The sequence below is a fragment of the Aspergillus nidulans genome, chromosome IV, assembly GCF_000011425.1.
Source record: "Aspergillus nidulans FGSC A4 chromosome IV".
Lineage (NCBI taxonomy): Eukaryota > Fungi > Ascomycota > Eurotiomycetes > Eurotiales > Aspergillaceae > Aspergillus > Aspergillus nidulans.
The window spans coordinates 2,147,836-2,172,184 of NC_066260.1; the positions used below are offsets into that span (position 1 = coordinate 2,147,836).

At 49.5% G+C, this 24,349-nt stretch overlaps 7 protein-coding genes across 7 annotated transcripts, besides 1 other annotated feature; 3 read left to right on the top strand and 4 right to left on the bottom strand.

Moving 5' to 3' along the window:
* Positions 1-24,349: part of a sequence feature (contig 1.130 1..308583(1)) that runs on past both edges of the window.
* ANIA_07633 (Ldh family oxidoreductase) lies at positions 499-1,661 on the bottom strand (the record flags this gene model as incomplete). Its single annotated transcript, XM_675810.1, has 2 exons — positions 499-519; positions 597-1,661. 2 exons carry the CDS (start codon positions 1,659-1,661, stop codon positions 499-501), a joined length of 1,086 nt encoding a protein of 361 aa, XP_680902.1.
* ANIA_07634 (sulfatase family protein) lies at positions 2,159-4,255 on the bottom strand (the record flags this gene model as incomplete). Its single annotated transcript, XM_675811.1, has 5 exons — positions 2,159-2,572; positions 2,606-2,767; positions 2,815-3,029; positions 3,078-3,927; positions 4,208-4,255. The coding sequence occupies 5 exons, from the start codon at positions 4,253-4,255 to the stop codon at positions 2,159-2,161; spliced, it is 1,689 nt and encodes a 562-aa protein (XP_680903.1).
* ANIA_07635 (protein binA) lies at positions 5,443-6,199 on the top strand. Its single transcript, XM_675812.2, has one exon. The coding sequence runs from the start codon at positions 5,581-5,583 to the stop codon at positions 6,013-6,015; it is 435 nt and encodes a 144-aa protein (XP_680904.2). The 5' UTR covers positions 5,443-5,580; the 3' UTR covers positions 6,016-6,199.
* Positions 6,173-7,390, bottom strand: ANIA_07636 (zinc-dependent alcohol dehydrogenase family protein; the record flags this gene model as incomplete). The annotated part of the gene is made up of 3 exons (XM_675813.2): positions 7,208-7,390; positions 6,699-7,148; positions 6,173-6,642 (listed from the first exon to the last, which is right to left on the bottom strand). Exons 1-3 carry the CDS (start codon positions 7,347-7,349, stop codon positions 6,173-6,175), a joined length of 1,062 nt encoding a protein of 353 aa, XP_680905.1. The 5' UTR covers positions 7,350-7,390.
* Positions 8,487-18,052, top strand: ANIA_07637 (uncharacterized protein; the record flags this gene model as incomplete). The annotated part of the gene is made up of 3 exons (XM_675814.1): positions 8,487-8,815; positions 8,888-16,587; positions 16,638-18,052. 3 exons carry the CDS (start codon positions 8,487-8,489, stop codon positions 18,050-18,052), a joined length of 9,444 nt encoding a protein of 3,147 aa, XP_680906.1.
* ANIA_07638 (uncharacterized protein) lies at positions 19,008-19,987 on the bottom strand (the record flags this gene model as incomplete). Its single annotated transcript, XM_675815.1, has 5 exons — positions 19,008-19,110; positions 19,146-19,388; positions 19,470-19,475; positions 19,625-19,798; positions 19,950-19,987. 5 exons carry the CDS (start codon positions 19,985-19,987, stop codon positions 19,008-19,010), a joined length of 564 nt encoding a protein of 187 aa, XP_680907.1.
* On the top strand, positions 22,128-23,400 carry manF (protein manD; the record flags this gene model as incomplete). Its single annotated transcript, XM_675816.1, has 3 exons — positions 22,128-22,809; positions 22,873-22,995; positions 23,060-23,400. 3 exons carry the CDS (start codon positions 22,128-22,130, stop codon positions 23,398-23,400), a joined length of 1,146 nt encoding a protein of 381 aa, XP_680908.1.

The following is a 24,349-nucleotide window of genomic DNA, read 5'->3' on the forward strand; positions in this document are numbered from 1 at the left end:
TTTATCTCTCCTCATTCTCCGCATAGATACTGAGTCATTAACTGACGGAGGAGAACGAAGATTTGGAGATGGCCATGGTCCAGAATGAGTGTCTGGCAGATATCACGGGCATCGTCGCTCAGAGCTGGACTGTTCGGGCAGGGGATCAGGTCCACTTTGAGGCAATCAGCTATTACTACTAAAGATACCTAATAGATTAGTATGGCGTATCAGCTATCTGCTCTGTACAAAGCTCATCTTGGAGCTGCGATGCGGCAGCCCAACTTGGTCAAGTTATCCGGCCTGGCCCGGCCACGCCAAGCCTCTCATCGGAAGCCGACCCGATCACCTGAGCGGAACGTGAAGAGCGCAAAGACTGACGATATGATATGCTGGATATGCTGGATATCCTGGGTATTCCTAGGTATTCGGATGGTCCTAGTGAATTTATATGCCAGATTAACAGTTCTGACATAAAGTTTCTATTCAAAGGGGATGTACTGCCGAAGCTACTCATGATCATGTCAAGCTGTAATCATACTACAAACAGGATATATAAATTAATAGTTATGTATTATGTAAATAAGCGCAACAGCATCTACGTCAAGTTAGCTAACCATCAGCTTGGGTACTCCTACCATTTCTGCCTCCTTATTAAGACCCTCAATCTCGTTTTCGGTAAATGGAATTCCCTCCTCCAGTCTCTTCTCACGTGTTATCTGCTCAATCTCCCCAGGGTAATATATCCGTTCTACGCCCCCCATCTTTTCGCACCCAACCACCCTCTGATAGAGATAGTCCATGCGTTCTTTGAAATCCTCTAGGCTCACAAATAGATCCGGCTTGATAGCCAAAAGAAAGTGGCCGACATCTGCCGGTTTACTCGGGTCGTAAGGACCGGTAACGTGACCGGCGAATGCTGAGCCCGAAAACACACCTGAGAAGACGTCCATCATTACCGCAAGGGCAGACCCTTTCGGACCGCCCATGGGAAGCATTACGCCTTCCAGTGCGCGCGCCGGATCGTCGGTGATATTTCCATCACGGTCCAGAGCCCAGTCTGTTGGGATATTCTCGCCTCTGCGGAGCGCCTTGTAGATTTTGCCCCGCGCTGCAACGGATGGAGCCATGTCAAGGATGAAGGGGCGTTCTTTGCCTGCTGGAGCGCCGCATGCAATTGGGGACACGCCCATAAGCTTTTCCTTGCCGCCCCAGACGGGTAAAGCGGGCGAAGAGTTGGTGAAGACGAGGGACATCATTCCCGCATCAATAGCCTGTTGAACAAGCCAAGCAGACATGCCGAAATGATTGGAGTGTTTGACCGAGACAAGACCGAGTCCGAACTCGTTCGCCATTTCAATAGCGCGCTTCATACCCATGTGCGCTGACACAAAGCCAAATGTGTTTTTACCATCGACCAGGGCTGCAATGGGTGTGATTTGGGTGATTTCAGGTGATGCCGCTGGGTCGAGGACGTTCTGGCGGATGCGTTGCATATATGAGGGAATGCGGTTTGAGCCGTGGGTGTCGACGCCGCGAAGATCGGCTTGCACAAGGCAAGCGGCGACGATGGTGGCGTGTGCTGGGGGTACATTATTGGCAGTTAAGATTTGGTGGACGAAGCTCTCTAGATCTGAGGGGTTGATGTGGTGGATTTTCTGTGTGGCGGTTGGCTCGGACATTGTGGACGTGCAAGGAGCGTGACTTGACAATAGCTTGATATCTTAGAGTAACTGGATGATGCGTTTGTATCTTGCTTTTTAGCAAAGGGAAATTTAACCGTATTTTCTCGATGAAATAGACGAAGCTTTTATGCCTCTAGATTGAAGCGTGTCATGGAGTGACGGAGCATCCGTGGTCGGGGTTCGGGAGTAGTCCGTCGATCGGATGTCCCGTTCAAGGCTGGAATGTACGCGAGGATACAATCAATGAATAACAGTCTTTATTGTGCCTCAACATTAGTGAATTGAGGAAATGGTTCCACTTTGTCTATTAGTTGGGAAGATTGTCAATCTACAAGTGACCGACTTTGATATTAAGGTGGCAGGAGTGCCTTTCGTACTTATTTACAGGCTCATGAAGAGTATGTACATGACTGTTGAGGCCGTGGCCGCAACCGTAGTGCCACTTGATGACCTATCAGTTTATTACATCTCGGGTAGCTTGTTTGCTGGGGCACCTACATGTCCGAAAGGTTCAAAGCGGAGGTTGACGAGTCCTCATCACCAACTTGGCCATCGTTAACATCGCGGCTGCCCTTCTTGTAAACGTTGAACTTTTGCGGTCCTTCAGCCCAGAGATGGTATCCGAGGCTGCATTCAGAGAAGGAAACCCTGGGCTGATTTGCATAGAACGTGTCGTAGGACTTGTCGAGAGCATCGGCGAGACTGTGCACGTCGCCGTTGGGATGCAGCTGGACCCAAGGATGACGGCATGAATCCCCAGTACAGGACTTTAGCACCATCATGAGGGCATTTGCTCGCTGGAATATCTGAGGTAGAGGTCTGTTGGCGATGCGGTAGGACTCATGTTTTGAAATATCTGCAGCCAGATTGACTGTTTGGTAAGGATCATCCTGTGCGTGTGTGAGCAGCTCCAAACAATCAGAGCAGTCGGGGTATTATACCTTAAGATTATAGAACTCCTTTTCGTTGTTGCACCACACAGCATAGTACAGGCTGTAGTCATCTGAGACCAATCGCAGTCCCTTGTACGTATTCCCTTCGTAAGCATTATCGGCCTGGCCTGTTTGGTTGCTTATGTATCCGTAAATGCCTTCCGGCACCGCCTGGTCTTGTCAGGAATATATCGTATATTGAGCTTGATTAGACTTACCAGGCCCCAATACTCTATAGCCACGTGCTCGGTCTTTTGGGTTGCATTCCCTCCGTCCAAGTTGAGAACGGTTTTACCGTCCAGACCGTCTCGGTTAGGGGCGCCGGCTATTGCAAGGAACGTAGGCGCAAGGTCTGTGTGGCTGGTGGCAGAATCGACTGTTCCCTTGGGAACTCCGGGACCTCGCACAATGAGTGGAACATTAATATCCGTCTCTGCTGGCAGTTAGTAAGGAATGCCGAAAGGTGAAAGACAACACTCACCGTATCCACAGTTTTTTCCTGGCCGAAAAGCGTGTTGGCCGAGGTGGTATCCGTTGTCGGTAGAGAAGAAGATATACGTATTGTCAAGGACACCAGCCTCATCAAGTCTGGAGATAAGTCGGTCGACCATCTCATCCACAGCCTGAAGTGCCCGAAGACGACAACGCTGGAACTCATCAATATAGTCCACTTCCTTCTGGCTTAGTTGTGATATATCCTTGACCCAGCCGACTGCACCTTCAATGACTGTGTTAAAACTCTTGTCTCTAGGGACTTTGTAGTCCTTGAAGAGGTTTGCATGGCGGGGCGCGTATTCTGGCTCCCCAAACCAATGCGTACCATCCGCCGTGGCCGAACCATTAGAATGGGGGGCGTTCGGGGCCACGGTCAGCATCCAAGGACGATCTGGGTTCTTCAGAGTCTCATTCAGGAAGCCAATTGCTTTCTCTGTGAGCACATCTGTCACATATTGGCCGGAGTAATCGACCGGCTCCGCTCCATTGCGCGTCATTTTTGCATTATAGTAGCGATATGTAAATGGATCCAATAGAAACTCAGACCCGTTAAACCCCTTCGCATAGGGCTTATTGTAGTTGTCTGGAGTGTGTGAATTCCACAGTTTCCCGACATAGTAGGTGTCATATCCGGCCTCTTGCATCCAGATCGGCAGGTAATTGTCGTTCCACCCTGCCTCTACCACCTTTGGGTATCCACCATAAGGTAAGCCGACGTCAGTGACGTTTGTGTTGTGCGGCATACGGCCAGTCCAGATATTGGCCCGGGAAGGACAGCAGACGGCTGTGGAACAGAAATGTTTTGAGTACGTTGTGCCTTTCTGGACTAAGAGATCCTGTAGGCATAAGTCAATAGTGGAACGTTCACCCCGGGACAGAACTAATCACCTGGAGCCGGGGCATATGATCTAGGCCCCCCATGTATTTTCCTTGGTCATCGGTGAGGATGAAGAGAATATTCGGCTTCGCAGCTGTCTGAATGCTCCATAGGAGCAATAAAGGCAGAGTGAACTTCATTGTAAAGATGTGGAAGAAATGTTCTCAGGGTATAATTCCTGATTAAGCCCAGGAAAGATATACCCTGAACCCCGTGGTAGGGAACAGTGAAGCACATACTTTGCGTAGGATGTAGATCTGATGGTGCCATTGCCCCAAAAATTGCATTATGGATGATTCGCAACCCTGGCCTATAAACAATTGCCACTGTCTTGATCGGCAAGCTAGATAAAAGCTTGGCTACAAAGTATCCAATGACCATTCTCTCAAAGAGCAGGGTGAAGGGGTTAGTTGATTGCGGGATAAAGACGATCTATTTGCAATATCATTGAGCAAGGACGCAGATTGCTGAATGGAAGTCGCACGATGCCGGTATACTCGGAACATTTCCCTTACTCATCTAAAAGAAATAACCATCTGAAACGTATGCAGCTTGAAAGGATCTGCTTATAATGCCGTGGAATATATAGTCTCAGAATTAGCCGGGCTCCCTATTCGGGCACGCAGGCATAGGATGGAAGAGCTGTGGTGGTGAAGGCTTGCCAAACACTTCAAACGTATCTGAAGGATCTTGCAACATTTAGCTTGATAGTCACGTAACGTAACGGCATTTTCATAGGACAACATAGCCTCAGAAGCACCACAGATCGGCGACTAGCCGAAGCGCGCGTGTGGAGAGAGCTTTGATCTGCGCCGGAGGTGACTCCATCGCCAACGTTGACGTAAACAAGGGACGATCAGCAGATGCGCGAGCGGCCAGAGTATTTCCGAATTGACACCAAGTAGGAAGTTATTCCGTGTTTGATCCTATATTAGGATGCTTCGGCTTGATAAATGTGCTTTGATATAGCTGCTTTGGGTTCGTCCATGCAAAAGAGCGTTAGATGTTCTCGTCATTGGCCGATTTGGGTGGTCAATTGCTTTCCCACAGCTGCTCCCTTGGAGTATGTCCAGATATTGGGAGCATAAATGAGGGATCAACTTTTGAGCTCCCCAAGGGCATGATGGAAAATTTTGGTATTTCATCAACCTGGATTGTTGTAGATATAGGAATGTCCAAGGTCATCGACCCTACCAGGATATGACCACGTTCAAAGTTCGCCTCGGAGTATTTCTTCGTTCCGATGACTCGGGCTGTATGCAATAGCTCACCACAGCATGCAGCTGCATGCTGACGGCCCAGGACCGTGCTCGCCTTAACTCAACCGCACGTTCAGTGAGGGGCATTTCACGTCTTACATCTGCATATAAGACCCGTCCCTCCCTCGACGGTCTCAGAAGACCCTGCGGTACGAATATTGCTCCTTGACAGCGCAATAACGAAATCAAAATCCAGAGACCAAACTTCGAAAATGACCTCACCGAATCCAGGCCAACTCTCTGCGGGCTCCCTTCCCCCAATAACCCGGTATATTACGGGTCACGACGCTTCCGGAAAAGCCATCGTCCAGTCTTCCAACCCTGCCGAATGGTCTTCCTTTGAGCACAACACCATGGCATTCACTGTAGCCTACACGACCTCGTCCTTCCCGGTGGACCTAGTCGACGACACCGATATCAAGGCACACGAGCGCATCATGACTTCCGATAAACTGGGGCTAGTGAATCCCGGCGGAACAGTCTGCAGAGTCGTGGACTTTGCGCCAAAGTCCCCGCCGCTTATGCATCGGACGCAGAGCTTGGATTACGGTATTGTCCTGGAGGGAGAGATTGAGATGCACTTGGATTCTGGGGAGAAGAGGTTGCTCAAGAAAGGGGATATTGCAGTGCAGAGAGGGACAATGCATGCTTGGTATAATCCGAGTGAGACGCAGTGGACGAGGATGGTTTTTGTTTTGCAGGAGTGTAAGCCGCTTGTTGTTGCGGGGCAGGAGCTCGGTGAGGATTTGACCCAGGCGAAGACAGATGATATTAAGCCGAGTCGTTAGTTCTGCTCGTCTGCTAGTGCGCACGGTCGACTATTAGCAGACTTAACATGACGTACGATTTGGACTATGATAGTGGGAATGCTCCAGCAAAAAGCATGAATGTGTTTACTGAGATAGTACGTTGGTGCGTTCTATTTGAGATATATACATTATCCAGCTATGCAATCTTGATGACAATCTTCCCAAAGTGCTGTCCATTCGCCAAGTACTTGAAGGCTTCTGGGGCATCCTTGAAGGAGAAAACCTTGTTCACTACTGGCTTGATGCTGTGCTTCTCGTAGAAAGCAATCATCTCCTCGAACCGGTCCTTGGGACCGTTGATGATACCCTTTAGCGTCACATTGCGAGATAGAGCGAGGAGATTCACATTCGTTCGGTCCTCGGGGGCGTCAACCTTCCCGCTCAGGTATCCCACACAGTCGATGAGGCCGCCCCAGGCAATGCAGTTAAAGCTCTTCTTCAATGTACCCGCACCACCGACCTCAATAATAATATCAGCTCCGTGGTTGTCAGTCAGCTTTAATACTTCTTCCTCCCAGTTAGGAGTCTTGCGGTAGTTGATCGTGTAGTCGGCGCCGAGCTCCTTAGCCTGCTTCAGCTTGTCGTCCGACGACGAGGTGATGATTGCTAGAAACATAGTGGTTAGTTTCCATCTGCCCACCAGAACGAAGTGAGGAACTTACTCTTTGCTCCTGAAGCTTTGGCAATCTGCAAACCCGAAACAGATACTCCGCCAGTCCCTTGAAGAAGGATATACTCCCCCTCGCCGCCATTCTGACCCTTAGGGCGCATACCGTTGATTGACATCCAAGCCGTCACCGCCGCGATGGGAAGAGTGGCCGCCTCTTCATCGGAGAGGTAGCTCGGTGCCCGGACGAGACCGTGGGCGGGAAACGCACGATACTCCGCCAAGACCCCGGGTTGGGGAAGACCAAGACCACTGGCCATCATCTTCTCAACGACCTGGCCAGTCTGGTGGTCAGGGAGGAAAGTCGAGAGTACCCTGTCGCCCTTCTGCCAACCTGTCACACCTTCCCCTACCTCAACAATTTCTCCGCACATATCCGAGCATGGTACGAGTGATGCCTTGTCCTGGCTGACGGATTTGTGGTGGCCATATAGTCCGCAGCAAACTGTGGTTCATTCAATTAGCCTGAGACTTTTTGTATCTTGCTCCTGAGCTTCGACGCACCTTCATAGTCGCGGTAGTTAAGTGACACGGCGGAAATGCGCACAAGTACCTCGCCAGGACCTGCGGTGGGCTTGGGAGCTTCAACTGATTGGAGGCTATCCAAGCCTTGAAGGGACGTCGTCCACTGCTGAATTGAAGACATCGTGTAGTTCTCTTGGGGATAATGGTGAAGTTGAGACGAGCTACCTACCCCTCAACGGCAGAAAACAGTTCAAGATAAGGAATGACCTCACATTTAAATGGTCCACTAGAGCACTCCATTAATAATCGTCGCCGGAGCTGCACGCCCCACAGAACCAGAATCAACAACGACCCAAGAAGGTCTCGGAACCGTCGGCGCAGGTTCAGTTGTACCTGACTGAGCATGTACTCATGAGCATATAGAGGTTTTTAGTGAAAACATCGACGATAATTCGACTTTGGTTGCTTATGCTGACCAAAATGTCCCAAAATATTTGTTCAATCGCTTGATCCCTTATTTGTCTCCCTCAAGTTAGCAGCGGTCAGAAGACTTTCTGGATCCCGCCTAAAGATCAGATACCTGAGTCAAGTAGCGGATGCCAAGGCACATCAATATCTTCACATTCGCCAGTAGGCTAACTGTCATCCTGCACTTAGAGATTCGCGCTGCGTGGCTAATAAGCATATCTGGCACCAGAGAGAGAGCCCATGACCTCTGATAGTCAGGCAAATCAGTGCACGTAAATATAGGCGTACATCATCCCATTTTTCAGAGGACTTCGTGAAGAACGTTATTACTCAATGGATTCTAGTGCCTATTCATTCTGTATCAGTTTGATACCACTATTTTCATGCTCATGCTACAGGATAGATGCACTATCTGAAGATAGCCCTCTCCAAGCAGTTGGTGGAATAAGAAGACACTTAGATCCTCTTGCTCCCAAAGTGAATGGAATAAAGCTAATAAGGATACCGATTCCTGACAATATGCCACCAGTTGAAATGGAACTCACAGACCAGATTCAGTTTCTGCTACAAGATGGACTGCGACTAATGATGAAATTCACTAGAGTGATTCTTGTGAATGGATTTGGTTTTTGTGTTTATCTGTTTGTCTTCACACACGACAAACGCAGACACATTTCTTCTATAATTTTTTTCTAATAAATTCCTTCTCTTTCACAACTCTGATCTGACTGCATCTTTTCCTCTATTTTTTCTTCATTTACAACAGGTTATTCTTTTTCTTCTCTTCACCCTTTCCTGTTACGCCCTTTCTCTCCTCTCCCGAACAGAGCCCACTGGACCACCACCCACGATGCCTACGTGGGAAAGTGGTCTTCGTTCTATCTTCAACCACGTTGTCCTGCCCCCTGAGTTACCTGGACATGCTGATGAACATCCCGAGGCAGTTGAAAAGGAATTGATGCGTCGGCTGCTCAATACAGTGACGTTGATGAAAACCAAGGCAGACGAAGAGCTGTTTCCAACCTGGCAGATCCTGGAAAATACATTGAAACTGTCTTCCATCGTGAACGAAGGAGTGATCTGCAACAAGGCAGCTCTTATCGAAGCTCTGAAGAAAGTGGGTTCAGAGAATGCCGTGATTGTTCGTGTCCAAGAGCAGAATGCAGGTCTTCTTATCAGGTAGTTCTTGCTTTTTCAATTCCGTTCTTTTCATTCAGTCACCAGATCGCTAATGCTTCTCCTGAAAACTAGACATGATGAAGCAGGTGTTATTTTCGAAGCCTTCGAGATCTCTGGGTCTGCCGAACAAACCCTTGCTGCTAAAGGTGCTTTACAATGGGACTTTCCTGGGTGTGCCGTTTCTTTACCGCACGAGATTTTCTCCGACCACAGCTTTCAAGCGAACCTTGCTATGTTCCTTGAGAAGGCAAGTGTCGAATATCTTCCTCAGTTTGCTGCCAAGGTTCGCAAAGCAGGTAAAGATGTGACTGAGGATCGAGACACATGTGATCCTGCGCTCATAACACAATGTTTAATGACTCTCCTCGAGGCCAATGGAAAACGACTGTCTGTGCCATGTTTGAGGAAGCGCGTCAATGATGATGTCTGCTGGAACCAGGCAAAAGTTCCCTGGAGGCGCTCCCCTATGTGGCTTACTCTGAGGGTCTGCCTTCAACGTCTGCTACACTTGCAACTCGGAGAGGCTGGACGTGTACAGTACAAAAACTTGATGTGCATGCTTTTAGCAAAGTTATTAGATGACTGCGTGAGAGTGTTGAGTTCAGAGCACTATCATTTATTGAAGGTCAAGCTGTGCCGCCGCCTGGCGAAGCTCGAAGCAGAGAAAGAATCCGGTTCTGCCCAGGTACACATGGCATACACTGCGGCTCTTCGCTTGATTGAACCTTACTGCATGGCCTCGATTGATGCTGCGACCTCAGCGATCCATAAGGAATGGAATTTCTGGAAACAGGATATTCAGCGGCAAATTCCGAAACTGCCCTCTTGCACGCCCAGTGACTGTTATCTGACACTTCCTAATAGCATCGAATATCTCAAGAACATTTTCCATCCACGTCAACACAAGTCTCCTCAAGCAAGCTTTATAGAGCCATGCCATCTTGATAGTATTGTGACAAGCAGTACGACAAAGCAGTTCGCCGCCTTGACCAAGAGGTATTCAGTACTTGCGGATCGAGAGGCGGCTATAGCCTCCGACGCATTTGAGCTTCCATCCGCACCGGAAGCAATTACCAAGCAATGCATAGACTTGGCATCCTCCATTGGGGACTATATGGAGACCGTTGGGGATGCGTACGACGATGACCCTGAGCAGTTTTCACTTTTTATTCTCAGCATCTTCGACATGTGGGTAGCCATGGACAGAGCTGCAATAAAAGCATATCCTGTTTTGAAGGATTTCCATCCATGGTTCAACCCAGAGCTCCTTGATGTATTACTTCTAGAACGTTTGAAAGATATGAGACGTCTTCAAAGCATCCAATTTCATCTTCAGTCTCGCTGTACAGAAGCCAAATATGGCAAGATGACGATTTTCGGAGACCCGATGCCTGGCTGTTTTGCTGAGCGGTATTTCGATTCACCTAGCGCAGGCCCGCTTCACAAGCTGCGACAGCGTATATTGAAAGCGTCACAAGAGGCTGAAGATTACAAGAGAAAAGAATTAGAGGAAATCAATAGGTCTTTTACTCATCTGACTGACAAGCTGAGATCCACCAGTTGCACTTTCCTTCGCAACCCCGACGGATCTCACGATATTCGTGGCTGCATTCATTGCTATTATTTGAGATCCCGACGCCGACTCAAAATTGACGTCCATGAAAATTATCTACCATTTGATCTCCGGGGCGAAGTCCAGCAGAAGGCCATCCTTTTTGAGCTTCAGACGCCGAAAGCCTTAGCAGCTTATCGTGAAGTCACTTGGAATATTGTGAATAGACTCTGTGCTAAGCCAAGTCCTTCCGATAAGGGCAATCCAGAATTATTGCTCGCCGATTACACCCAGCTCAAAATATACAGGGAGAAACGAGCAGGAACTTTTAGTTTGGCCTCGCCAAAGAAGAGCTTCATAGGAACACATTATAGGTGGAAGGGGCTTCCTGCTGACGTTCAGGATATCATACTTCCGCATGGCCCGGAGTACTATTTCTACGACTCTGGGAGGGAGTTATGGTTCAGTGACTACCCTCAGCAGCTAAGCTTTGCACACCATTTTGTGCTCCGGATCCCGAAAGAGTCCCCGTTCTCATGTCTCTATTCTTCGTCGTGCTTTGCTCCTGACACAGAGGGGCCTTCTTCCTACAAAATCGCAGCTAACATTAGCGAATGTCCAACGGCTCTTACAGTGCACGAGTTTACAGCACATCAGACCATTACCGGCGGCAGGAACAGGCGCTGGCTATCTATCCTAGCCGAATTAGGGTCTTCAAATATTAATTTCGGCTTACAAGAGACAATGATCCTGTTTCATCACCTTGCATTGCAAGCAGGCCCTAGGCTGGAACACACTAACTTCCGGGCCGTCCATGTTATGTTCAGGGATGAACAGTTTTGTCAAAGAATGACGGAACAAGTTAGCCGGCATGCAGAATCGATAGCCACAAACCACCGTGAGCACAATATGATGGAAACCCTTCTTACGCTCTGTTTACGGCTATTTTCTCTGGGCTCTGCAGAGTCCCGTTTCGCGTCCAAGAGGGTCCTCCAAAAGATCCGGCAAATAACTATGAGCTGGATCAAACTACTGCGAGATGAAACAAGGAAAGCTGATGATGTGAATGTGGTCAATACCGCCGCCAGATACTGTTTCCTTTCAGCGCTCCTCTGTCGAAGGTCCTTTACGCCTTGGTTAACCAGTCAAGCGCCGCTTGATCCGGAAAGCTTGAGGTGTTTTTTTGACGCATCTTTGGCCATGCAAGAGAGTTTAGTTGCCGATTTGAGCCTCTTTTCAAATATAACAAGGAATATGTTAATCCGGGACATCAAGATGACTAGTCAGATGTCAGTTCTAATAAGTACTAGTGCTATGCAGGAACCTAACAGCATTGGAGCTGCCATTGACGCTGCATGGCCCCAAGCAGACAACAAGCCACGGAAATATGGAGAGTGGAGGTTGTTATCGCACCCTTATGAGAACTGGGTTACTTCCCAAACTGATGCATCAGACGATATTTTATCACAGAGGTTCTATTTCCACCTTCTCCAAGGTCATCTTGTCGTTGATGGTAAAACAATTGGAAAGCTGCCAGCTGACATTCGGGACTCACCAGTTCTGAAAGAGCTCTTCGGTAGTCAGCGTCTGTTTGCGCTACCTTCAAATCTCCCTGGGATGGAGTGGACACTGCTTAACTCTGCAGATGGACATCGAATCCATCTAGCTCATCGTGGTGAACAGCTAATCATACGAGCAGAGGCATATAGAAGCATTTTGGAGCTGGTGCCACGAAGTGTATTTGGGCGTGGCCCAAACTTTGACCTTCCATATCCTCTGATTATCGATTGCATTCATTGGATGGACCTCCGTACTGGCATTCTGGAGGTGAGGCAAAAGCCACGCATTTGGAAGAGAAGGGAAGGAAATTGGAAAATAGATATTCGAACTAGGAAATGTGAGCGGAAAAGAGTTACCTTGGTTGACCCATTTTCCAGCCTCGCGAGACAGATTTCGCAGGTCTTCCAACACTTTGAACAGTCAAACCGGATCACTATCATTCGGACTCCCAAGACTCTCATTGTCGAGCTGAAACGCTTGAACCTTGACTTCAGCCTTACAAAATGGGGCTCGCTGAAATGTCATCAACTTGGAGCTTTGATCGACCGTGATCAAGACCCGGGTACCTTTTATGGCCTCCAAAGTATGCTTGTGCTGCGTGACGACCGAAGCGGCCAGCGAAGTATACTCGTCCCCTTAGGTGACCCTAGTTGGACACGCCACGGGAGCCACGTTCGGGTGAAGCTAGAGAGCAATGGAATTTACGTGAAGTACACTATCAACAACGTGCTTCGACGACTCGAATGCCCTGCTAATCCTCGACTATTATATGTAAAGGCTCAGCTGCACGCTTTGACAAGTCACTTATTACCAGACCCGCTCACTGGTCGAACTGGTACGCAAGAAGCTCTCGATTGTCTCCGATCAGGCTTCTGCCAGCCATGGGTACCCCTATCTTCTGATGCTAGAAACATTTTGCATCAGATAGCTAGCCTGACACCGCGAAGGGAGTACTATCCAAAAGTCAAGCGGCGTCAGCAGAGGGTTTTCTGGAATCCTCATTTGACCGCGAACATCCAACATGAAGGCTTCTACCCCCTGGTCGAGGTCATTATCAAGAGATCCGAAATTCTGTCCAGGTTCTCTACCAAGCAAGCAGATTCAATTAATGAGTCTACCATGCCCGTTAGCATAAGTCATTTGCGCGAACGAGCGCATCGGCGGCGGTCAATATTTGAGGCCTTTGATTTTTCGCAGCCCGCCCTGGCTGAAGACACCCCATATGTGGCTCGCGACGGCTGGTCTAGCTCAAGGAGAGTAACCAATGTTCGCGAAGTCGTGACCTTACTTCTTAATGAGCCATCGGCAATACACACTACACGAAACCTGATGGGGTTACTCGAAAGCTGGCCGTCAATTGGCGGTTATTCGAATACCTGTACTTACTACAACATTAGCGATTATCTTTCGCTAAACGTTGCCGAAGAGTGGGGAGGTCTCGTTAACATGAGCAGAAAGTCGAGGAAAGAAGACGTTCACAATCTTATCTTCAAACTGGGCGTGATAGCGTTTCAGGATGGGGTAAATATGACGGCACTGCGAGTTATTGCATCCTTTTTCGTGTTTCCAGAGTTTAGAAGCGGCCTGCAGTTTCCTCACTTTCCTTCTTTTGTTAGATTCGCTAGGGACGAGAAGCCTACTGTTGATTCGCTGCTACCGCTTATCAGGATGTCTTACCCTGCCAGACCTATGATTTCAAGGAGACATCGGGTTTACAAGGACTCCGCGCTTGGCTACGAAGCGAACTGTGAGAAGGAGGGTGTTGAACTGGCGAAACTGCTGATTCGACAATGGCCTTGCGCAGAACCTTCTGCGGAATATTTCGAGCCGAAGGATATAGATAAAGCGCAGGCCATGAAGGCTCTACTACCGGAGTGGACAAGAATTTATCATAATTTACACTTCCAAGGTCATATAGAGAAGGTCCAGACGATCCTAAATCATCACTACCGAGTGTACTATGATTTTGCGCCTATGGCGGCCTCGAGCAGCATTCATAAGGAATACCTGGGTCCGAAGCGAAAGTTCATTTTTGTTTCCTATCCTAAAGTGAAAGAAGACCTCTTAGCCAAGCCGGCACTTGGGCTTCTTGAAACTCTGGGGCTGCCTAAGGAGACTGCGGTCCCGGAAGTTGAAGAGCCGCCGACTGGAACCCAGGACTCCAATACTTTGCAGTCTCCATCACCGCATATCCTCGAGCTAGAAAACATTGTACATCAACTTGGACGGTCAGAATGCCCAGTCAAATTTGCGTACGCTCAAGATTTGGAGCAGAGTATCGCAGCTCTGAAGACAATTAGGGATACAGACCAGCTCCATCGAGCCAATCCACTAATGGAAAAAGGAACACTTGATCAGGATATTATAATATCGCGCAATAAGATCAAAGACTACTATGACTGCATCAGCAATTCTCTGTCTGCTTCTGATGAAACGTTCAAGTGGCTATCTATAGGCAACCTATGGCCGACCCTGACTCCAACTACAATTCTACAACAGCTACGTTCGACATCCCGTCATGAGTTTGGACCTGACATGAAAGAATTATTTGTCTCGTACGCTCTAGCGATTGCCAAGCTGCAGAAGCTTCTCAGGCTGAAAGAGGCTGCCACGAAGCGCGAGGAAAATACGGTCAACCACGATTGTACGGATCCTGGCCATGTGAACTGGAATCCGTTCGATTTTCCTGACTGGATACTACTCGAGATCGATGCAAACTTTCAAATTAGGCAGGACCAGGTTACTGTAGCCATGGAGATGATTTCACCTTCCTCTGGGTCCAATTCCGTCCTTCAGATGAATATGGGCCAGGGGAAAACGTCTGTAATTATGCCAATGGTAGCCGCGGTTCTGGCTAATGGTGAGGTACTCAGCAGGCTTCTTGTTCCAAAAGCCCTACTATCTCAGGCAGCGCAGATCCTTCAGTCACGCCTTGGGGGTCTCCTTGGGCGAGATATTGTACACGTCCCGTTTTCCAGAAGGACTCGGACAACCCACTCTCTTCTGGAAGACTACCGTCAATTACATGAGGGGACTTTGCTGAGCTCAGGTATAATACTAGGGGTGCCGGAGCATATCTTGTCGTTCAAACTCAGTGGACTCCAACGACTCGCTGACTCGAAACTGCCAGAAGCAGGTGTGATGATCGACACGCAGAAATGGCTGGAGGAAGTTTCTCGGGATGTGATTGACGAAGCGGACTTTACGCTGGCTGTAAAGACGCAGCTCATATACCCAGGCGGCTCGCAGCTAGCGGTTGATGGCCATCCTGAGCGATGGGAGGTCGCCATGACTCTTCTTGGTCTCTGTGCATGCTATCTCAAAGATCTCTCAAAAGAATACCCACGGAGCATCGACATTCTCGAGCGGAACTCAACCGGGTTTCCTGTGACTTACATACTACGGAAAGACGTGGAACACGCTTTGGTTCACAAGATTGCGCAGGATATATGCAACGAAAAGACATCTTTGTTGCCGCTCCGGGATTGCAACAAAATGGACAAAGAAGCGATCAGGCTGTTCATTACCGAGGAAAAAGTCGAAAAGTCTGTGACTAAACGCGTTGCAAAACTGTTCCCTGACACCCCCAAATTGCGCAAAGTTGTTTATCTACTGAGAGGTCTGCTGGTACACGGGATCCTCATTCTGTGCCTCAAGAAACGCTGGAACGTCGAGTACGGACTTCACCCCGGTAGGGACCCAATCGCAGTGCCCTTCCACGCTAAGGGAGTCCCATCTGAGCAGGCTGAATGGGGTCATCCGGATGTCGCAATCTTGTTCACTTGCCTCGCATTCTACTACGAGGGCTTGAGCCAGCAGCAGCTTAAGAAAAGCCTGGGAGCAGTTCTAAAAAGCGATCATCCGTTCACTGAATATGAGCGTTGGACGCAAACCTCGGCCACGCTTCCGGAGGCGTTACGACATTGGGCTGCCATCACGGTGGACGACGCAGGCTTGGTTGCGGAAATATGGAGGCACTTGCGCTACACGCGCGAGGTTATCAATCATTTCCTGAGCAACTTTGTGTTCCCTCTGCATGCCAGACAATTTGCCACCAAATTGTCAGCGTCTGGGTGGGATTTAATTTTGAGTCGCGGCTCTCAATATCGCTCGACAGATGGGCTATGGGTCCATCCTGGTTTCACCACCGGCTTCTCCGGGACAAATGACAACCGCCGACTTCTCCCACTCACCATTGAGCAGTGCGACCTGCCTGGCTTGTCACATACGAATGCAGAGGTGTTGACCTATCTCCTTCAGCCCAGGAATCGGTGTTATCGTGTGGCTATCGGGCCGTACGAAAGACGCATGTCCGAGAATGCGTTGTTGGAGTATCTGTATAAGGAGAATATTCGGGTTCTCATTGATGCCGGTGCTTTTATCATGGAGATGAACAACGAGACCGTGGCGAAAACTTGGTTACAGGCGGACTGGAAAGCTAAGGGAGCAGTATACTTTGGCGACGACAACATACCATGGGTTATGTATCGGAACTTTAAGCGCGCACCGCTCTTTGCAAGTCCATTTGCAGATGACCTCAGCGAAGCCCTAGTCTACCTAGATGAGGCTAGAAGCCGTGGCGTGGACTTGAGATTTCCCCCGTCGGCGGTTGGAGCCTTGACGTTGGGCTTGGGACAGACCAAAGACCATACGGTGCAAGGTAAGCTTTCACGTCTGCATGTCTGCTCATTACTGATGATGAAACTATAGCTGCCATGAGGCTTCGTCAGCTCGGTTCAACGCAATCCGTAACCTTCATCGCACCGCCAGAAGTTCATCAGAGCATATTGCACGTTTGTAATAAGACCTCGAAAGATAAACTGGATTCGTCTGACGTCGTCGCTTGGCTGCTTGATCAGACGTGCGCAGTCAACCTCGAGCTCTCGCCTTTGTACTTTGCCCAAGGCAAAGACTTCACTTCTCGATTGCAAGCAGCGACAGCGCACAAAATGATATTTTCCAATGTTGAACACAGAACAGCCTACCTCAGAGTTCTGCAGCAACCCGAACAGCAAACCCTCGAGCAACTATACGAACCAACCTACCGCGAAGAAACTGCATCGTCGTTATCTGTCACTACCTTTGCCTCTGCGGGTAAAGTGGGCAGGCTCATGCAAGCGCTGGAGAAGCGACGACTGGAGTCTCATAAGTTGGCGTCGGTCATTAGTTCAGCTCTTGAGCAAGTAGAACAGGAACGCGAAGTGGCATATGAGATTGAGGAGGAAAGAGAAATACAACGCCCTAGTCAGAAAAAGGCCCTGCGCTTTCCCGGTCTGCATGAGTCCATCTTGAATTTTGCCAAAGGAGAACCCCTTGGGTCTTCAGGCATTCTATCAGCGTCTGAATGGCTGGAAAAGACGCACCTTGGGGAGAAGTACAAAATCGAAGGCTCCTCGCTAGTATCCCATCTCCACCTTTCTGCGGAGTTTTCAAGGACCGTCAAGCTGAAGAATTCAGAGAAAAGCGATACCTACATACGGCCCGTGAATTGGTTGCTTTATAATACCGTTACTGAGACAGCTCTGGTGATTATTAGTGAGGAAGCAGAAATCCTAATCCCAATCATGAGGGCTTCTACTTCTCGAACCACTCATCTCATCCTCTATGCAGCGCCCTGGACCAAATCAATGCTGCACTTTAATAATCTGACTTACTATTCGCTACCCAGCCTCCGCGATGGCTGGACTCCCCCAACTTGGCTCCCGTTTGAGTTAGGTATTATCGCAGGAAGACTCTACTTTCCTTTCTCAGAGTACGAAGATGCCTCAAACCCTCTTTATTCGCTCGCCCGCAACCCAGACGGTGAAGATGAATCGCTGGATTCCTGGGCCAAGAACCACCTTAACTTCTTGCAGGAATGGCTCGCAATCCGTCGTCAGGGCCAGGACGTTACCGATACCCCGATGGGCTACATCTGTCAAAACTGGCCGCTGCGAAGGGAGCACCCCTTTTTTGCTACAAGGAGTGCCCAGGAGGGTATGAATGCGCCTGGACTGGAGTGTCTTCGATTTACGATGTCAGATCAGGAGGAAGAGTACTATAGTAGTGATGAAGATTTGATGGAAGTTAATATGGGCGGTAATGTTGATGATGAGGTACATGGGGAAAATGTTGGAATTGAGTGATGGACTTGGATTGCAAGGTATTGAGTATCGCAGTGACTAGTACTGGCTGTGTCATATTGTTCTTCTAGAATGTTTATACTGTATTTCATGCGCGTTGTGTACGTAGATAGATAGTGAAAGAGAAGTTAGACGCCTCCTCGTGAGGGGGCTGTGTCTAGATTTTCCATCTTGTGCCTCCGTGCTGTAATTTAACTCCAGTCACCATCAGCTGTGCTAGTGTGCAAGTAGAATTCGCATGACCCTCTCTATAGCCAGGCTGAGCAATCTGTGAAGATCATTAGAGCTACAGACCAGCACCATCGAGTTGATCCACTGATGGAGAGGAAACCGTGTCAAGATATTCTAACGTAATGTGCTGAGATCAGAGATTACCATAACTCTATATCTGCAATAATCTGTCAGATTATGATAAAAAGTGCAACTGGCTATCTCAAGGCAACCCATGGCTGATCCTGACTCCAATAAAATTTCACAATAGATATGTTCAAGATCCCGTCATGAGTATAGACCTGGCATGAAGAAATTGTTTGTCTTATATACCGTAGCAACTGACAAGCTGCAGAAGCTTCCCAAGCTGAAAGAGGCTGCCACGAAGGGCAAGGAAACTATGGTCAATCATGATCGGACGGACTTTGGCTAAACAATCGAACTCCGTTTGATTTTCCTGACTGGATACGATTCGTGATGATGCTGTTGAATGAAAACCTAACCTGGTTTCCCTTGCTAGTTACATTCATACGACCCCGGCCAAGAGTCTTCAAGATAATTGTACACTGTCCAAATTGATCACTAGAACTAAGAACTAGGGATCAATTACAGGAAGATTCGGACAAAGAATAGATGGCTAACTACGAGCAATGCCAACTATTTCGAGGCTAAAGGAGTGTAATCAAAGAAACGAATAGGTGCAACTATGGCTGCTATGGCCCCAGGGGTGGGAAGAATCAGGCAAGCCCTAGATCACCTGCACGTCCACCCAGAAGCGGGTGTCGTCAGACTGATATTTCGAATCACTCTCAATCTGCTGCTGAGTCCATGCCATAGCGTCGATGTATCCTCTAGAAGAATATCAGTGAAGACCCCCCAAAATCACAATCGTTGGATGGCGAGATACTCGCCCTTGATGTCCTCGGTGAGGGGATTGTTCACACCAGACTCGCCATTGCGGTGGCCGCTGAACCAGATCTCATATCCAAAATGGTTTTCACCTTCGTAGCGAGCTTGAATATCCTTGGCCAAGTCGGAGCTTGCATCCATCGGGTCAATAGAGAGACAGAGGCCGGCGAGCTTGACCCGGCAAGAAGAGCCCTTATTTGAGAATGGAGCCGTTATCGACCTGGTCGATGGCCTGGCCTAGACACTCGGACGCCGAATGACGCAGAATGAACCAATTCTGCGTTGATGTCGCCGCTCTTACCGTCTCCTATACATATTCGGTCAGCATCCGACAGGGCTCCACAAGACGGAAGGCCGAGGTCCTTACCATAGGTATAATAGGTCATCATGGTTTTGCTGTCACCTGTGAGCCGTCGTCTCTGCCAACTAACCCATAGCAGAGGGAAGGCGACTTACGTTTCCAGCATCACGATCGCCAGGTCGCGAGTATTGCCACCAGCATTGAGCACCTCCTGTTTGCGGGCACCCAGACCCGAAATAGTTTCACTGCCACGGTCGTCACCGCGCGCGAGCACTTTGGCATCTGCCAGTGCCACGGGAAGAAACGCCAGGACACTGATCGTGGAGCAGCTGCATTTTCATGGTGATTGCAGAAATGTTATCAGTCTGTTGGACAAGGGAGAACACGACCAGTGCTAACTTGTGAGAGGAGACTAGAGAACTATAACTCCTATTTATTGTCCATTCCTGCTAATTGCTTGTGGATCCTGTCCCTGAATACTATAGTACTCTTTTCCAAACGTCCTGGCCCATATTCATTGCCAGAGCGTCCAAAAAGTGTTGAACGTGTTGCTGTCATGGATTGTGAAGCACACTTGCTCTCTTGATGTCTGCGTGATGATCAATGCTCTGCTCATGCTGCTGAAACACTAGATATGGCGCGGTTATTCCCAACTCGCGCCCTCTACTGGCGCGATGCGGAAGGACCCGGTCGTGGTTATCTTCGATGGGGAAACTTGAAACCACCAGAAACCGGAATCAGGCGGAGAATCGCCTATTCTGTCCGATGACAGGCGGAGCGGTCGTGGTTGCAGGAACCCTGACATCCAGACCCCTATTAATATGCATAGAAGGCACGGATTCCTAGGGCCAACAATATTAAGGTGAGCCCTAGTAGTTACAAAGTGTGTTGTGTGGGGAGGGTAGAGGAAGAGGCGAGGCCGGGGAGGATACCGCAAGTACCAAGTCTCTGGCTTGCCTCTAGTCGGCAATCCTAACCGCGATGAGAGCCCGAGTGAGACGGAAGGAAGCCGAGGATATGAGAGGCCAAGAGCCCTTTCAGGTCTTATGTCCTGACTCGTACCGCTATCTGGTATTCCGAAGAGATACGTAGCCTCGGTAGCGGCTTGGGGAGACCCACCAGCATGAGGAAAAAGTCCTCCAACAATTCTAGAAAGAGCCGAAAAAGCATTTACCAGCCAGGAGCTATGTCATAGACGAGGTTTCAAGTGCGTTGTGTGCACATCCTGTCCCGTTGTTTAGGTGTAGGTGTCTGGAATAGAACCGGCCATGCCCTATCTCCCCGTCTTCGATTGATAATACCGTGGATGACCCCATGCTGCGAATGGATTCCAGGCATCACTACGCCTCTCCTGCCCGGGCATCCTGATGGCGGAAAAATGGTAGTTTCATAGTGCTGAGCCAGCGACTATAGGATTGTTTCCGGCTTTCTTAGATAGAACGAAGTCGAGCTGCAATATAGTATAAGGGCGCCACCGTTACGCCGGATCACCGTCAGGCAGCTTCATTGCCCTTATTGCATTGGTCCTTGCGTATTCACGCCGTCCCCTGCCTCCTCTGGATGCGACCCTACTGGAAGGCGCTGTGGTGGACCACAGTCTCGCTACTCATGCTGTGCGAGCGGCTGCAGAGTCTAGCACCGGCTGTCCCGTTATAAGAAGAGAACCAATAGAAATGAAACAAAGGGGTAAACCAAGAAGTATATCCACGTGTTAGATATGCCTCGATGATACGCTGCCAGTCACAGGCTCAGCCTCATATTGCTCGCAGCCCACCATGGCCCGCGTCTCTGTCTTTAGCATGAAATCAGCGCCGATCACTGTCAGAAAGATATTCAACCTTTCTCGGAAGTCCGCCTCTGCACGCCGCCGTCGGTAGGGAATTGCAGACACCTCTAGGCTCATATTCTCAGTAGGAAACAATCTCTCACGCACAGGTCTGCCCTGCGGCAAAGAGCCTGCCCCTGTTTCCATGTTCTCTCCATGTTCTCTCCATGGCCGCGAGGGGAATCCATTGAGGCCGGTTGTCAGGAGACACTCATGAGGAAACGCCGTCCTATTTTCAGGTGCGTGGGCAGCTCGTTGTGGTCCCTGGCTGCTCTTTGCAGAGACCGGATCGGGCGGAGGCGGAGACCAGTTTAAGACGAGATTAGGGACCGCACCACCTACTATGTCGAATCGCTATGGCGACGAGGCGCTGGGAGAACCACGGGATTGGTGATGACAGCGTCACACCAGGCGGGCCCTGATTCTCTAAACACCGCTCAAACTTGAGCACTCCTGAAGAGTGGCCAGAACCCTGTCTTTCCTTGTTGGGAGACACGCAGCCTTCCCAGCTAGGGCTAGCGTATGGTAGGCCTCGCGCCTAGCCGTATGTCCCTCGCTGTCTTCAATCTACTCTGAATATGCTCAGAGTTTCTACAATCGGCACGGCTGTGGCAGCCGTACGGAGAGGGGCCGTGGTTGCACATTTATTATCCTGCCCACTTCAACAATGACCTGACCAGGCAAGGTTTAGGGGAGGGGACGGGGGTGAAGGACCGACTGGTGCGCAGGTATATAAACGGAGCGAACAAGCTCCAACGCTGACGATTCGCACAACCGCAATCAGTTCCCATCACTGCCGCACCCGAAGAAAGATCAAGTGATGCCGTGACGCCATGAAGCATCTTCTCTCGCTCGTCTGCACCTTGGGAGCCGCTACCCTGGCTGCTTCGGCGGCGGCAGAAGCCGGCTCCATGCCCTCAGCCAACGGACTCGACTTCGTTATTGACGGAGAGGCCAGCTATTTCGCCGGTTCGAACGCCTACTGGCTTTCCTTCCTCACGAACAACGCGGACGTCGACCTTGCATTGGACCATTTTGCTGAGTCTGGACTGAAGATCCTCCGGATCTGGGGGTTCTCCGACGTAACCGCGGAGCCCTCGGACAACAAGGTCTACTTCCAGCTGCACCAGAACGGCTCCTCGACAGTTAACACGGGCCCCAATGGATTGGAGCGTCTCGACTACATCATCTCTGGGGCCGAGAAGCGCGGAATCAAGTTGGTCATCCCGTTGGTTAACTACTGGGACGACTTTGGTGGCATGAATGCCTACATCAGCGCCTATGGCGGCGACAAGCCCGGCTGGTACACCAATGATAAGATTCAGGCTGCATATCACGCCTACGTCAAGGCCGTGGTGAGCCGCTATGTTGACTCCCCGGCAATCTTTGCCTGGGAGTTGGCAAATGAGCCCCGCTGCAGTGGTTGCGACACGTCCATCATCAATCAGTGGGCGACGAAAACCAGCAGCTTCATTAAATCCCTGGATCCAAACCATATGGTAGCCATGGGCGACGGTGAGTCCCCTGAATCTCCCTCTCTCTGGTCGTAGACCGCCGCTAAGAGGGGATCTCTCTTAGAGGGCATGGGCCTCCCTGGTGACAGCAACTATCCCTACTCCTACTACGAAGGCAACGACTTTGCACTGAACCTTGCCATCCCGGACATTGACTTTGGCACTCTCCATCTCTACACCACCGACTGTACGTATCTCCCGGTTGACCCAGTCCTGCTTCTCTCTCCATATCGCGTGCTAATGACTTCCAGGGGGCGTGAGCAACAACTCGTGGGGCAACAAGTGGGTACAAGATCATGCCGCCGTCTGTAAGTCCGCTGGCAAGCCCTGCCTCTTTGAGGAGTACGGCATGAAGGGCAACCACTGCACCTACGAGTTGGCGTGGCAGAAGACGGCTCTGGCGACCCCAGGTATGGCCGCGGATTTGTTCTGGCAGTTCGGCGAGAATCTGAGCTCGGGCCAGACCCATAACGACAAGTACACCGTCTACTACGGTAGCAACGAATGGAAGTGTGTGGTGTCGGACCACGTTGCCGCCGTCGCCGTGCGTAGGTACCGTTTGCCAGTGGGAGGAGGCCAACATGGCCCCTGAAGAAGAAAGAAGGCTGTATGTAGTTGTTGAAGAACAGGCGGATCAGAGATTTGTTGTCACATCCCATATCCTTGGACCTGCTTAGGATGGCGGCTCGAGACCTGTGACCTGTCCTAATCCGCTGTGGAAAGGCGGTTTTCATTAGCTGTACGGTAGCTTCATCACACAATGATCAAAACTTACACATTGCAACAAGATTAGTCTTCATCATTGCGCATAGCTCGTTTAGTTCTGTAAGACTAGTTTCGCAGCCTGAAGGAGTGTCAATAATCCCTGCAAGATTTATGAAGAGAGTTGTTCTGGCCGGTCATAGAGACTCAGTAAATTTCTGCATAAACTTCCAGTAGCCACAGAAGAATCAAAGGAATGCTCTCAGTCTCTTATAGTTCGCTATATCTCATTCCACGAGATTGAGTAATGCACATGGACCGCAAGGTATTGGGTGTCACGGTGACGAGACTGGCTGTCATATTCCTTCTAGGATATTCCTTCTGTATCTCTTGCGTGTCGTGCCCTTGAACAAATGGTGAAAGAGAAGTTGGAGGATTCTTCACTTGGCTTGGGGGAAGCATCTGTATCTTCGTCTTGTGTCTCCATATTGTATTGCAATTCCAGTCCCCTTGAGCTGTTCTAGATTGCGAGTCAGAATTCCCATAACCCTCTGCATGGCTAGGCTGAGCGTTCCGCCGATCTATGTTCTCCTTCCAATGAATACACTCCCTGTTGTTATACTACTATATCATATTAAAAGCTTTATATCTTCTGCGTATGTTTTCTGCAGTAATTTGGACTGCGTCATAGCAAACCCATCTTTCTACCATGTGTTAGATATCTGCTTCAAAAGACTAAGGTGTTAAAGATTTTTTAGCCATACCACAGTTTCTCTGTGTATCTGTTGATTTGGTGACTGTATCCTAATGTTCCCTCAAACACAAAAAGAAGTTCATGT